General features: G+C 42.9%; 1 protein-coding gene across 4 annotated transcripts in view; it reads left to right on the top strand.

Moving 5' to 3' along the window:
• Window positions 1–15,354, top strand: part of fndc3a (fibronectin type III domain containing 3A) — a 47,733-nt gene that overhangs the window by 5,749 nt on the left and 26,630 nt on the right. For 2 of the 4 annotated variants that reach the window (XM_071495918.1, XM_071495917.1), the window contains one exon: window positions 9,862–9,937. In XM_071495918.1, the coding sequence (XP_071352019.1) occupies window positions 9,862–9,937 (76 nt within the window). Of the gene's footprint in view, window positions 1–6,656; window positions 7,448–7,818; window positions 8,009–9,861; window positions 9,938–15,354 lie in introns of those variants that run through there. The other 2 variants (XM_071495919.1, XM_071495916.1) reach the window with 2 other exon arrangements.

Here is a 15,354-nt window from a genome sequence, read left to right as displayed (position 1 = left end):
AGACTTGCTAATATTAGCACTGCCCTATGAATTGCCTTTCCACCCGTCTTGTCGTTTTCCACAGTGGAAAAACCCACACCTGAATCAGGCTTTGTTCACGTAGAGATCAAATTTTGCTGGTTGTGTTGGGCTGGGAGGTTGTTGTTCTCATGGAATTCAGTTACCTTACCACCTCCCACAAAGGTTACCTGATTACCTGAACATGTCCCATGTCAGTGTTTACAGTGTTTTATGAGCGCTAGAGGAATAAATCGTGGATGTTCCTTCCTGGCTTACATCATTGCCACCCTGCTGCTCTGAGCAGTTTGAGACGCTGCATGTTCATGATCACTGAAATGTACTGAAATGTGTTCCTGTGAGGAAGAATAACAAGTATCAGATAACACAGCAGTGTCTATGTTTTTCGAACCACAGCATGATGACTTTGTTTTTGTGTATCCCTCTCAGACATATCAATACCCACATGCGTGATATACAGTTAGATACAAAAACAATGGACTTCTATTGAGCTAACATTTGATCTTTTTAATTTTACATTAAATAAAATAATGGGGTTTGAATGGCAGTAGCTACAAACCAATATTATCGTAAAGAATATATTATTTTGAGCATTAAGAATCCAGAGCCAATGGAAATTATGACTGTTGTCACATTAATAGTGAACAATGGGCAGTGATACACATGACAACCTTTTGGCCGTTGTCCATTCTAATTTCTTTCACTGAAATGCTGCCAGAACCGGACGTCAGGCATTCAGTGTCATTTTCATCAATCTGTAACCATTATTTTCAACAAAGCTATATGCCCTGGCAAAAAACATGGTGTATTATTTCTATTACCATATGACCATGTTGAGGAGTGTGCAGTTGTTAATGCGTGGTTAACCTGCCTGTGCCGCCCAAACAAATACTCCATATGAACTTAGCAAAAACTGTGACTGGTTGTGACACAATTCATAAACAGAAGAGAGCATTGTGGGCGAAGTATTGGGGCGAACAGACAAACATCCGAAAGAAGCATCAAAGCGGTGGAAAGATGCAGCTTCCGGGTCGTGACTTTCACAATAAAATCAGAGCAGAAACAGGATTCAGATTGTGGATTGCAATTCTACCCAAAAAGTTTATCATATGATCTTTTGGCCAGATTGCTCTCCTCTACATATCGGTTCCTTTGTGCACCCCCAACTTCATAGTGTCTGTGATTTTGATTGTGTTAACCTTTTCATTGTACTAACATTTATGGTGTGTTAGTTTTCTCATTTGAAACTGGTGCTAAATCCCCTGCTTTCTACTGTTAAGGACGTTTTTAGTACCTTGTAGAAAGCGCAAGTAATTTAAAATGACTGCTTAAATGGTGTCAGACTCCTGATCACCTCTAATGCAAAAAAAAATCCCACTTCCCGTTTTGCATTATTCGATGCAGAGCTTTTCAAGAATTGTTGTTGTTGAGCGTTGCTGTGAGTAAGATGTAGCTCATGTGTGTTTTATGTCTGAGGAGGTGTGCAAATATCATGACAGCTGCAGAGTGAGGAGCAGGAACCACTGGAGGGGTCTAGGCCCTGACAGAGCGTGGCAGGGCTGTGGTGACAGTGAAGAGGATTCACAGCGATGGCTGACCCCTCTGCTTCTGACCTTTTAGCTGGAGAAGCTGCAAGGATACCTCGTTCTTTGTTCTTGGTTTCTTTCTCCCAGTCTTGGCTTGGTATTAACGCTCTGTTGGGCCAATTATTCTGAGTCACAGAGGAAGCTGTTGTCTTGGGGTCATTACCTGAGATGATTCCTTTTTAGAGATGACTTTGGGTACAGCATGATTCACTGCGTCTATCCATTTAAGCCCCCCCCCCCCCCCCCCCCCCAAGTTTTTTCCTGCTCTTGCAGTTTGGTTTGTAGCTAAATTGGTAACAGATGAATCAGCCTGTTTCTGTCAATGTTTAAGCCGAGCTAATGGCTTATGTACTTAGCTGTTGTCTGTGCTGATGGTTATGTATATTTTCTTTCATTTAGTTCATTAGTCTTTTTCATTAGACCTGCTGTTTAATGTCTTCATGCTCTTTGTGCTTCTGTTATGTGCCTCTGCTTTGATGGTTTTCAGCTCTGTGTTTGCAACCTGGCGGACTGTAAGTGATGAAAACACTTTTGAGAAACAACTGATGAGCTGTTAGTGGAGATGCTCGACTGGTAGTTATATTTCAGAGGCTTCTCACAGTGTCACTCCTCGGTACAGATGTCTTGCTGTGCAGCCTCTGTTAGAGAGACATCCAACCTTTTGGGAAATATGTATAATTACAAGAGCTTTCAAGACAACGTAGCACTTTTTCTATTCTGACACGCTCTTATTTAAACACAATCATGCTGGTTTTAAAGCCTCTCTGACATGAGCTGAGATTTAAAGATCAGAAACGCACTGTTTGCTCTGGTCGTGTGTGAGAACACTCTGCATTAAATAGTAACAACACTAATTGAACAGTGAGCACACAACCATGAGTGTGTGTGGTCTGCTTGTGGCGACATGCCATGCGTGGGCTAATGTTACAGTGGGATAGTGAGACCTCGCTCTCGACTCAGCCGTCTTTGGTGCTGGCCTTGTACGCTACAGCCAGACACAGGAGACAGGGCCCTGGACGTGTGCCCCCTCACAAGTTGCCAGAGGGCCTGAGATGTTGTGACAAAAATGCAACCCACTCTGCTTGTCTCCTGGTCAGCCACTGAACCATCTGTGAAAATGGAGGTGAGCCCACTATTTGTCAACTATTGTGAGGAGGTGGACAGTTCGTGACTCAGCACCGTTTAGGACACTTTCTTCTGAGCCACTGAGACAAACCATATCATTATTACTGCACCAATTTTCAGAACAGATACAAGTACTGAATATCTTATCCAGTGATTCAGTGGATCGATCTGAGCACCACTCAATGACCATTCACTTGTGACGTCTAGTACTGGTCTGTTGAAAGAGTTACAGAAACAAATACTGCGGGTGGTCAATGTGTGCACTGAAGGATTTAAGCTAACTCTGGTACAATACATCAAATATCAATATTTTGTTAGCTTAAAGGAGCTATTTGTAAATTTTGCTATTGCTACATAGCCAGCGTTAGCATTAACAGCCGTTTAATAATGATAACAATAATCTTTATTAATAGAGCACTTTTCAAAAGCAGCGTTACAAAGTGCTTGACAAAGACAGCAAAATAAAATCTTTTTAAATCAATAGATTTCAAAGGGAAGAAAAACAGATTCTTACTCAGCAGTCTAAAGGAAGCGTTGTGAGTTCAGCATCAAACATCATTCATTTACTCACCAAGAGCTGAACGTGGACTTTAAATTTAAATTTGAACGTAACTTCATTGCTTTTTCCGCGTAAAAATGACAAATCTGTATTCTTCATTTCAAATCTGAAATCTGAAATCATAATTTCCACTTTAATATTTTACTGCTAACTCTCTAAGACAAACCCTGGGAGGACACATAGGTCTGTGGAAAAGACATAAATTTGAATGAGTTGGAAGTCCAGGAGGAGCACACAAGACTTCATCATTAAAAATGGCCAAATGTGAAACTACCTGGACTTTTCCCAGAGCAGGCTGACTGACCAAATGGACAAATGCAGTGACCCAGCTAGAAGGACCTCGCCCAGGAAGGTGCACTGGAACCCAAGGACCACTCTGACAGAAGCACAAAGTGCCTTCACTATGATGAGAGATCGCTCTGGAAGGATTACACTCAGTACAGCACTTCACAAGTCTGGGCTATGTGGGAGAGGAGCCAGATGGAAGCTACTCGTGAGGAGAACAAAAGCACATGACAGCAAGTCTGGAGTTTTCAGAAATGTGAAATTTTCAGAGGGCATGAGCCAGAAGGTACTGTGGTCTGCTTTAACAAAAATGAATAGTCCAACTGAAGTGGAGATTGCCACAGCCTATCACCTATCTAACACCAGCTCCACTGTGACGCATGGGGATGTCAGTGGGTTTCTTTTTTTTTTTTCTTCTTTAATGGAAAATGTTAAAGGGAGCAGAGTATTGCCTAAAATCCTCTTGCCAGACACATCCGTATTTTTTGGGTGCTGATTTGACATTCAGGGGACAAAAATCCTAACCCAGACTTCGACTATGTGCTTAGACAATATTGTATGGTTGCTCTAACAAATACATATAACACATCTTCTCCCCTGTGAGTGAATATTGCTAAGAAAATAATGAATATTTACAAGGATGCAAGGATGTTCTAGAGCGTGATCACCTCTCAGAAAGATTTTTTTCCCCCCAGCCTGTTTCTCTCCCACTATCCCATCATTCAACGTTTCCCAGGGAACCTGGAGGGTGGAGGGTCATCAAATTGCCTTGAATTATCATTGCACACGTAAGCGTATGCCATCAGCTGCAGGGAGACTGTGTCAGTGCCTGGCTGGTTTCGACACCAGCAGGATTTTCCTTGTGTCATTTGGCTCCCGTTTCCTGTCCACCCAGCTGCTAGGTCACATCAACATCCAGTAAACAATTAAGAGGAACAAATAGTGAGAAACCTGAAGTCTGAGTCATCGGCGGCCGGAGAAACGTCAGAGCTAACAGCCATGAACGCACAGAGCAGGCCCATTCTCGCGGGTAATAAAACACAGCAGTGGCCACCTGTGTGACAGTGTGTGCTAATTGATCCTCACTCTCTTTGCATAGGGCTCCTACGTGGACGTAAATCTTTACGGCACTGGGAACGAGGCCTATTGTTTAACTTTGGGACGCACGGTTCTATAAATCTGATTTTCATTCTTCCTCTTCTGTGAATGCATGGTTTCTTACATTCAGTGCTCTGGTAAGAAGATCATCCGTGCTGTGAATGTGACCAGGAAACCTTTGCACATTGCAGTGCTTAGTCATCTGTGTGAAAAGTAACCTTTGCAGTATCCTAGCTCTGTTTCAGAGTCTATCCACTTCCAAGTCATCATACAGTTGGTCTGTCATGGCAGCTGCACACTCTGTGTGTGCGTGTGCATCTGTGTGTGTGTTCATGTGTGTTTGTGGGGTGGGGGATTCATCCAAAATGATGCTGCGGCAAAAAAGTTGAACCTGGTTCAGCTTTTGCTGCAAAGCTATGTTCTATTGTATTTTATCATGTCATAGGTACATGAACACACCCCCACTAATGCAGGCCCATGCATTGTTTTAGTGCAGGGTAAATGTCTGTGTGAATGCAGCCTCAGGCTAACTGTGACTGACAGTTGCCTCAGGCAGGTAGAGTTATCAGAGGAGCAACCTGATTAATCTAAAAAATTTTTCTTTTTATTACCAGCAATCTGTCTTTTTCTATTTTGCAAAACAATCCAAACCTGTGACAGCTGCCTCCGCTGAACGTCTGACATTGATGTAACATTATGAGGCAATTCTTTGAAATACAAAGCAAAATAGTGAGGATGAAAATGCCATACCATATCTTAGTAACCTGTCCATATTCTTAACCCAAAAACACTTACCACATCACAAAACAGCAGAATATTATGTCGCTGTAACTCTGGAAGGGAAAAAAAAAAAAAAAATTCTAACAACATTTTGGCCAAGACCTGGTTTCATTTCCAGGCTATTTATGCAAATTGTTTGAGATCATCTGCCTCCATTATTGCAGTAAATGTGGGGAAAATGGCAGTAAGTAATTAAAAAAGATGGGCTTGTTCTTGCTAAAGCACTGCATTGGGTTGCTTGTTCTGATGGAGCGGAGTCAAAGGTGTCAGGTTTATTTGATTCTGTTAGTTGCTGAGGCTGCTGGATGCTACCTTAACCATCCACAGTTGAATAAACAGAATCCTAGAAGTTGATGTGCCGATGTGTTGCTGTGTTTTTCAGTCACTATCAAATTACATAGCATTTCTCCATTGTTATTTTATAGTCTTGCTGAAGTTTTGCCAAAAACACATTGCTCAGTTTGTTGATTGCAAAAATGTATTTTAGATGTAAAGAAATAAAAAAAACTTGAATCGACCTGAAGGTGGCGCTATCCAGGTTCCACTTTGTGCCTTGGTCCATAACTCACAAATTAATTTAACTTTAACTCATCTTACTCTATAAGCCTATTATACTTGGGCCCTGATCATTTCTGTGAGCAGCTATATTTATCTAATGCCTTAAATCCAGCCTCTTTCATTCTACACAGTCAAATGAATCGGAGGATTTCATTTTGCGGAGGATTTGGATGTGCCCCTTGTGCAGCAGTATCGGTGACGCAGAGGATCTGCTAACTTGGCACATGCTGATCAAGTGATCAGCGCTGTCGCTTTAAGGAGTGATCCGTTCAGAATGAATGAGGACAGATGTTACAGAAGCAGTGAATACTTGCGAGCCCTGTTTATTGTGTCGCTGTACAAATAGTGTCTCTGTTTTGACTGTCAGTGGGCTGCTTTGTGATCTTTTGAAGACGGGAGGGAACTCGAGGCTGCAATTGTCGCCAGCGCTGGAGCTCTGCAATTGAACTCCCACAACCTCATCTCCTCTCGCATCGATCCGAGTATTAAAAGAGGCTGTACGGCATGTCGCTCTGTGAATGGGAGAGAGCGCCAGGGAGAGTATGAGGGGGAGGGAGAGGAGGGAGGGAGGGAGAGGGACTGTAGCGTAGTCGTGTATGTCAGGCTCAGAAGCTGCGTGGGTCGCTCGGCTCCCTCACGCCATTGTTGTTGTTGTGAAAAAAAAAAAAAAAAAAGGCAGAACAAAGGACTCCCCACGCTATGGAACCCTTATACCTTTGCCGGCTCAGCTGTGCTATGATCACACCCTGGTGGAATGCTTTTGAAATTAACCATATTAAGGAGCACAGCAGGCATTAACTGAGCCGGCACACAGTCAGTGACAGAGGCAAGGAGGAAACTGAACAGCAAAACTGAGGCATCATCCAGAGTCCCTTCTCATTTTTGGTCCTGATTTCTTGGGTTCATCCACCTCCTTTTCCGGAGAGTGGCCACTGCTGATAAGGTTTCAGTCCCTTCTCTGAGGGTTTGGCGCGGACGTCGCTGTGGCTTATTTGTTGAAGGGGTTGCTGTGGATACTGACGGCAGGGAGGCTGCACTGGAGCCAGAGGATAGAGTGAACGAGCCGCCTGCTGCAGAGAGTGCCGCTATGGAGCAGATGAGGCTGAACCGAGGCGAAGCAAACGCGAGATTCACGCCGCACTTTCTGTGAAGGCTACATCCAGCGCAAAGAGACTCAGCCCCATCTGCTTGCATAGCTCCCGCTGCACTCCACGCCTCTTGCCAGTTTCCTGCTGGATTTTCTGTGCAGGAGTTGGATGGAAGTGGAGGGTGTAAAGGATCAGATCAGCCAGATGTGTTAGCATCGCAGGTCATGTGATTTCTCATGAGGGTTGGGTGAAGTGGTGGAGGGTCCGGCAGACCCTTGAGCATCTTTTCCTCTTTCTCTGTAACTGCGTGAATAGCGGCGCCTGAATGAGAAAAAGCAATGCGGGCAACAGTAAGTAGCAGTCAGATCTTTTGCAAGCAAGATTTCTTTCTTTCTTTCTTCCTTTTTTGATTTCATTAACATGCAGTGAATGTCACGGGGTAGATATCAAATGTAACTTCCAGTGTAAAGATTAAATAGGAAAAAGAGAGAAATCATCCTGGGAGGGCTGTTTTCTTCACCACAAACATATACAGGCACCCGACTGTGAAGTGCCTAGACTTTGATTCAATCAGACCTCCCTTTGCCCCTGCACCCCCCCCCCTCTCCCTCTACCGTCCTCTCCCCTCCCCTCCCCTCCCCTCCCCTGCTTCCCACTCCCACTCCCACCCACCACCACCACCACCACCACCATCCACACTTGCTGCTGACGCTGCTTGTGTGGGTGTGTATGAACATATGAGCGTCTGTGTGTGGCAGTCAAAGGGCTCTTTCCTCTCCCTTCTGAGCACATGAATGGGAGCAGTGTCAGAGATGGAGGTGCTGATGATTTCTGTGCTTGAAGAGAACCATAGCCAAAGCCCTTTGCCAGGGGAGTGTAGATTCTATGACAACGACTTCCACAAGAGTGAGGTAACTAGCGCCCACACACTGTGCCGGGCAACAAAAAAACCTAGTTGTGTGTGTTGTTGTGGCATTGATAAGGTTAAGAGAATGATGAATGGGTGGGTTAAGTTTCAGGCTGTTAGGGTTTTTTTTATTAACATAATCTGACCTGTTGAGTAAGTGAATGGAAAAAGAAAATGTTTGTCTTCAGTTCTGTGAATAATTTTAACCTTACTGAGTTGTTAGTTATCAGAAGAAGGTCATGTTGTAGGAGATGTTAAACCGGTTTGAAAAGTTTGGGTCTTTTTTTGGGGCAGAAACACACCTTTTTTTTCTTTGTCTTGTGAGGCTTCTTCATCTTCAATTCTGATGCTCACATCTGTAATGACAGAAGAAGCATGACTCAGTGCAGAGTGGCAGTGTGTACCTGATATTTCCATCAGTCATGGTGAAGTCTGTGCTTGGTGAGAGATAAAGAGTTTTTAATTTGAAGTAATGATACAGTCAATACTTTTAGACATAGACGCTAATTGTTATTTTTAATTAAATAAATGAAGGTTGAAATAAAAATAAAAAATTCAGCCTGCATTTTTACTTGTTTCATCTGTTGCCAACGTCCTGTCAAACCTTCCTGAAATATACAGGTTATTGTTGTTTTGTAAAAGATAACTTTTGTATCACTTTTGGAAAAGAGGTAAATTTCCATTGAATTAACACAGACTTTGAAAGTTATCGCGCGGTTATTAAATTAAAACTGTGCACCTGTTTTGAAAAACATCGTTGTGGAAGACAGCCAAACCATCATTTCATGGGTTTAAGTTTTAGAGTGTTTCTTTTTTTTTTTTTAAATCATTGATAATGATTAGCTGTGGGCGGGGGTTGCCTACCAAACTGATCATTTTGTTGTCTTGCTCCAGTTATTGCTGCGGTTCAGTCATCCACCAAGTCTGTAATATGATTTGTACAACGATAAGAGACTGATAATACATATTTGGTGTAGAATTGAAACTGTATTTATTATGCCATACGTCTTCTTAACAATCAGTCTGAGATACGCAGGATTGTTTTGCCTGAAATTGGCACTGAAAGTTGATAACGACTGGGTAGAATCTGAGCTTGTGTATTGAATGTGTGTGTTACATTAAACGCTCCCTCTCACGTGTGTATTCAATTGTCCAGGTATGACAGTGGTTATTATTGTTATTTACATTTAGTCTCCCATATGAAAAAATTAATCTGTTGAAAAATGTGTAATTTTTCCTTTTTTTTTTTTTTTTTTTTTTTGTTGCTGTTTAATACTTGTTTATCCCCCGAGCTAAACCGAAGACCACAGTCTGGAGAAAGGCTTGCCACCACCTCAGCACAGCCCCCGGTCTTTTGCTCTCACTTAATTACCCGTGATGGATTTTTGTCCAGAAAACAATTGGTATGAAAGTTAAAGGTAATAAATGAATGCTGCACATATTTAAAGGCACCATAGCGGCAGGCTTTGTGTATTCTTTGTGTTGTTTGTTGCCTCGGTATCACAGACATATCAGGAATTGCAGAAACATAATGAGAGATGGGATTTGAAGTTTTCCCACTATGATGACTGTATTGCCAGTGTTAACACCGAACGCCATCAGTGTAACACCAAACACTGTCAGTGTTAAGACCGTTGTGTGTTTTTCGCAGGAATATTGCTGAATGAGCCACAGAGGAAAAAATTAACACAAATCTCGAGTGTGTGCAAACCAGAGCGACTTGTACAAAAACTTGACTGTGACTTCTGTTTACACATGCCAAGATGCAATGCTGTAATGAGCAAGTGGCTGTAGATCAAGTGTAAAATGTAACTTTCATTTAACGGACCAATGAAACGTGTCTTTGTTTCTCCACAGGTAATCCTGGTGCAGGTAAACCCAGGTGAGGCCTTCACTATTCGACGAGAGGATGGTCAGTTTCAGTGTATCACAGGTGAGAAAGCTGCTCTGTTATTGCATGAGTAACTGTTCAGTGTGATGAAGACAAGACTGTAGATGTCTCCCTTGTGGCACAAAATGTGATTCAGCCAGTCATATACTATGAGCATGTGTTTTAATAGAGTTAAACCATATACATGTGGGCCAATCCCAGGAGCAACAAGCTAGCTTCATTCAAGGCCATTTCCTAAACATGAAGGCTGTGAAAATGAATAACAGTATATTCAAAGTGCTACTGCAAAGCAGAGAGTGCTTCAGTGGGAGCAGACATGCATATATTTTCACTGTGTGAGGCTCAGGGCGTTGTGACGGCCAGACAAATGCCTTGTTGGCTATGCTCTTCACAGGGCTGCTGCAAAAATCTCCAGGAAATGTATGGCTTATTTCAAATGCTTGGTATTCTGCTTGTCCCCTGACGTCTATGGAAAGCTATGGGACCTGTCTAAATGAATTAATACAGTAAATATGGAAATTATCCAGGTAGAGCTGGGTAATGCAGTTGAAATGAATATCACAATTTGAATAATATTTTCCTAATACTGATGTATATCACAATGACATGCATATAAGGAAGAATGCAATCACATTAAAAGATTATCAAACAGATTTTTAGTGCAATGAATCATTTGTTTGGACAGTTCATTGGGTCACCTGTAAGAACACACAACCATACAAAGACATTGCCTCTAAATAAACCATTTCACTTTTTCGAGAACAAACACAGGCTCTGAAAAACAAGAGAAGAGGTTTTTGCTTTACATTTGGGTTTGGCAGATTAATCAAAATCGTATTAGCACATTTTTTTTCTTCCTCGAAAATGTACCCGCCTGTAAAAGGCAAAAAAAAATCAACCAAAGCTCAGAATCTCTGCACCTGTACATGCAGGAGACAATTATGACGAACCAGGAAGCAGGAAATTTAATGTAAATAAGTCTGTTATAAGTGAATAGGATTATAATAGGTCAAAGCATAATCTGATGGACAGAGCTGGATTTTTGTTTAGCCCCATCTCCCAAATTTATTCAGCTTCTTTCAGTGTGCAGTGGAGTAGGAAAGGGGGATTTGGCCAGGATGCACACTTACTCACACATATTTTTACAGAAATGACAACAGGATGGTCTCATAGCTTCCTGGTTATTTCAGTGACATAATTGCATCATATGGTTCCAGCCCATACAGAGGATAGTACAGCTAGAAAGACTGTCTGTCTGTATTTAAGTGCATCAATACGTTTTAGCGAAATTCGATGTAGCTGATGCATTTCGAGCCTAACAACAGACACAGAACATGTCGCAGGACCTCGGATGATTTACCATCAGTAACTGTGATGTTTATTGGTTTTTATTACAACACTTCCAGCACAGAATGTGTCATTACATTTTTTTTCCTGCACAAAGACTCAATCATTTTTTTTCCCTCCTCTGCTCTTCCTGTTTAATTTGACAGCTGATAAAATGAACTATGCACCGATAGACTATCATAGTGTAAAATAAACATATGGTATAATGGCAGTGTGTTGGTAGAGGAGTTAGGGCAGACCGGCAGTGTTGGAGTAGGATGTGTTACACATTCTTATTTGTCCCGATGGCTGTCATTTCCTTTTCCTCAATTGTTTGTGATTGCGTTGGCTTTGTGACAGCAACAATGCAGTCTGGCTCCAACACGTCGCTGACATTGTGAACGGAAGACAGCTGGAGTAGTTGTAGGAGGTAGAGCTGGGGGCTCGTAATTGTAAACGATTATGAAAAAAATGTAGTTGCCCGGGGGAAAACATTGATCTGAAAATGATTTGCTTTGTTTTGGCCTGCTCCGCAGACACCCCCACCGTGTATTGACATTTCTGTGAGCTCACAGCTGCTCTTCTTTTTGTTGTTGTTGTTATTGTTGTTTTTTCTCTTAAATTTTCACTATAATTTCATAAAGAAAAATAAAGGATATCAGCATGAATGTTTACTACCCTTCACAACAGGCAGGCATAAATCTAATGACCCATGTATAGACTAGAACTCACAGTTGAAAGAAATTTCATGTCTGTAGCCTTTGACTAAGCCTTGTGACGTGTGTGAATAACAATGGGACAATAGGCCTGTGCAATGGGCCTGAGGCATCTAGGTTTAGATGACAAAGGAGCAAAAGCAGTGATATAAAGTGATTCTGCCCAGGAAGGAAACCATCACACAGTTTGCTCATGCATAGGCTCTTCTCCCTACTCCTGTCTGACTGAGCTCCCACACTGGCCCCCCCATTATGAGCTGAGTAAACCTTCCTAAAAGGCAGCGAGCATACATAGTGTCTCCATCAGAGGAGAAACAAAGAGCTGAGAGGTGCCACATAGATCAGTGTGACTGCTACTAACTGGCCTGTCACAGGGTGCGCTCATCTCTCGGTGACGTGAATAGAGGGATGACTCACCGCTTGCGGTGCAAGGAGGGAGGAAGAGGAATGTTTGTGTGTGTTTGTACGTGCGGGACTGCATGTATGTATGTGCATGTGGTCGGTCAGGTTGATTTGCCGTGTGTTCACAACAACAGACTATCCGTGTTCACCTAAGGGCCTGCTGTGCATATGCCTGCTTTCACCTCTAACCCCAGTGTGTGCTGACAGGGACAGCGTGACACAGTTACGAAGCCAGGATGATCTGGTTCACGTGTGTTTTTTCAATCCTGCACCCATTTGTGTATTCAATCATGTATTTTTAGCAGCTGGATGTGCGTAATTGCTACGTGTTAGCTCATGACAGCCTGTTTAAATGCAAACAGACAATCTTGTAAAATGCAGTTTACAGAAGACATTTGCCTTTTTTGATATCTGCCTTTGAGGAGGTGCCTCTAGCAAGTGCAGCTAATTAGAGGGGCCATTCAGCATCTTCCTGCTCGCCATCATCCTCGCCATCACGACAGTACTGTTCGCGAGTGGACATGCCGTCATAGTCATCATAACCAGGACCCCCAGAGATCCCAGGGGTCATCCTTTCTCGGCGTCTGCCACTGTGGATTTGAAGACTGTATCTCCAGCACCAAGTGACAGACAAGTCGGCATCAGGACCATTATGTTGATTAGATCCACTTCTTTATCTGACTTTGGCTGTTGGTGAGTCACATCACATTGGATTATTCAGTCGCTGGTTGATGGCTGGAAGCACAGTCTGGTTCATCTGGGTTTATTGAGCCTGATAGAGATGGGCCTTCTCCCACAGAAGACAAGACAGCCCGGCATCTCAACAGGGAGCTAAAGAGAGAGAGAGAGAGAGAGAGAGAGAGAGTGAGTGTGTGTGTGCATGTGTGCATGTTAGTATGAGCCTGCCTACACTTGGCTCAGGTTGTGGCCATGTTGCCATTGTCCTCTGCCTTGTGAGACTCTGGTTGGTCAGCCGGCCCATGTGTCTACTTGTCCCTTATCTCTGATGCCGTAGCTGTGAAACTCCTCACATCGTTCCTGATGGTGCTGCAGATGTGCTTAGTCTATTTTCTATCAGGCAGACTTGAGGCTGTCACGTCCCCTGTGCCTAAAACTGAGCAGCCAGGATGTGCAGTGTTGAACATCTGATCTGACACTGTGGCGAGGGGGTATCCATATTGGCAATACACTGGTGTAGTCTGTCTTGGGGAAATTCCCCTGGAATTTACTGTTGGGAAGCTTTCAATTGATATTTTCCATCTTTTGTCTGTTCAAGACAAGTTAGAATTTTTAGGACTGAGTGAAAACAGTGCAAGTGGTATCATCAAGTCGATCTGCTTGAGACTTTTAGGGTCTGGTTTTGCTCAAGTAGCTCATACTTTGTTTTGTCCAACTACGCTGTGAGGCAAAAATCAGGTGGGAGATGCAATATTGTTTAAATATGAGGATAACATATTTCATATTATTACACTCAGTTTTACACATGGAAAAGAGACGTGAAAGAGAAGTTTATTCTCACCTCCGCACAGCTAGGCAGTCACAGCGTGAAGTGTTTGGGATTGTCGGCTTGGGAAAGTTGCAGACATGGCTGGACACCCACCCAAGCAGTTTTACTGGACTGGACTGCCGCCTTTAGAAGTAAATCATGTGCACAGTGCTGTGTCAGTGATGGAAATATCTTCTTAATAATTCTCAATTGGTGTAGTAAAGTGCCAAATCGCCCCTACCTGAGACATCATGTACCAGAATGCATTTGGCACATTTTTGGATAAATGATGTCATCTGTAAATGCTCAATATCTGGTCATTGTTTACTGACATTTCAGGAGCCTTTTTAAATAATGGAAAAAGAGAGATTTTATTTCCCCAGATGAGCAAAAATCCAGTCAGGAATTTGTACTTTATTTACAATTTATTTCTAGTTAAATGGTTATAGGTAAAGTTGGTAAATATTGACAGAAAATGCATCAAGATCAGCTTCCCTAAACCACATCCCTCCTTTATTCATCCTTTCACTCTTTTCTTTGATACTCTGTCCCTCCTCCTACCTGTTCTCATTGCCCACCCCTGTGTTTATCTATTTTACATAGTAGCTGGTGAGTGGACAGCAAGGACTCAAAGCCATTATGGAACAGTGGGCTTGTATTGGGGGACTAGTGGCACAGGTACTGTGCTCCCAGTGGTCAGTCCATTATTTTAACTGCGAATACAGCAGATAAAATTGCATGGGCTTGCATGATCATATCCATCAAGATTAAAGCCATGTGCACGATAGTGGTATTTCTGCATTTCTCACCCACCCCCTCCTCCAGCACCCTCGCCCCAACAAAACCCTATCACATATGGTCTGCATAATTGGGCCGCAAACATCAGACACATTAGCCATATTAGCACTTTATTTTTTTATACTCACAGCCCCCCCAACCTCACTAACAAGACATGTACACAAACATGCGAGTGTGGACGCACACAGGTGCGGTTCATTCACAGGTTCTGCAGTGAGTAGCTTTGAGAATGACTGAGCTTGTGACTCATTCTCCTGTTGCTGCGTTTGATACCAAGGGAGAGGGAGACGGGCTGAAAAGGATGATAGAAGATGATGTGAGGGAGGGGTGTTCCAGCTAACCTTTTGTTTTTTAATTTTTTTCTAAGTTCAGTCAGGGGTGTGATGTCCGGGGAGCGGTGATTTCATGTCCACTCAGCTGTTTTTGTCTTTGTTAAATTATCAACATCACTGGGTTTGTGAGGTTAGCTTCTTGTAACAGGAGGAGACAGTGGTTTTAGAGTGGAATCATCATTTCCTGAACGGAGCCAAATAATTCATTACTGAAGAAAAAAAAAGAGAAAGAAAATCCGGCCCCTGTGGTCATGGCCCCTCTCTTGTTCTGGGTTGGTCTGTCTGAGAGAAGCAGCAGCAGCAGCAGCAGCAGCAGCGGTGGTGTGTGATGTTCTGTAATAAGCACAGGCATGAAGGTTACTGATTCCCTCCCCTCCTGTAAACGTCACTCATGCCGGT

This window comes from Trachinotus anak, unplaced genomic scaffold (assembly GCF_046630095.1).
Source record: "Trachinotus anak isolate AG129_WGS33_773 ecotype Australia unplaced genomic scaffold, CSIRO_AGI_Tana_v1 ptg000014l, whole genome shotgun sequence".
Taxonomy (NCBI): domain Eukaryota; kingdom Metazoa; phylum Chordata; class Actinopteri; order Carangiformes; family Carangidae; genus Trachinotus; species Trachinotus anak.
This window is presented reverse-complemented; position numbering and strand designations above follow the sequence as displayed.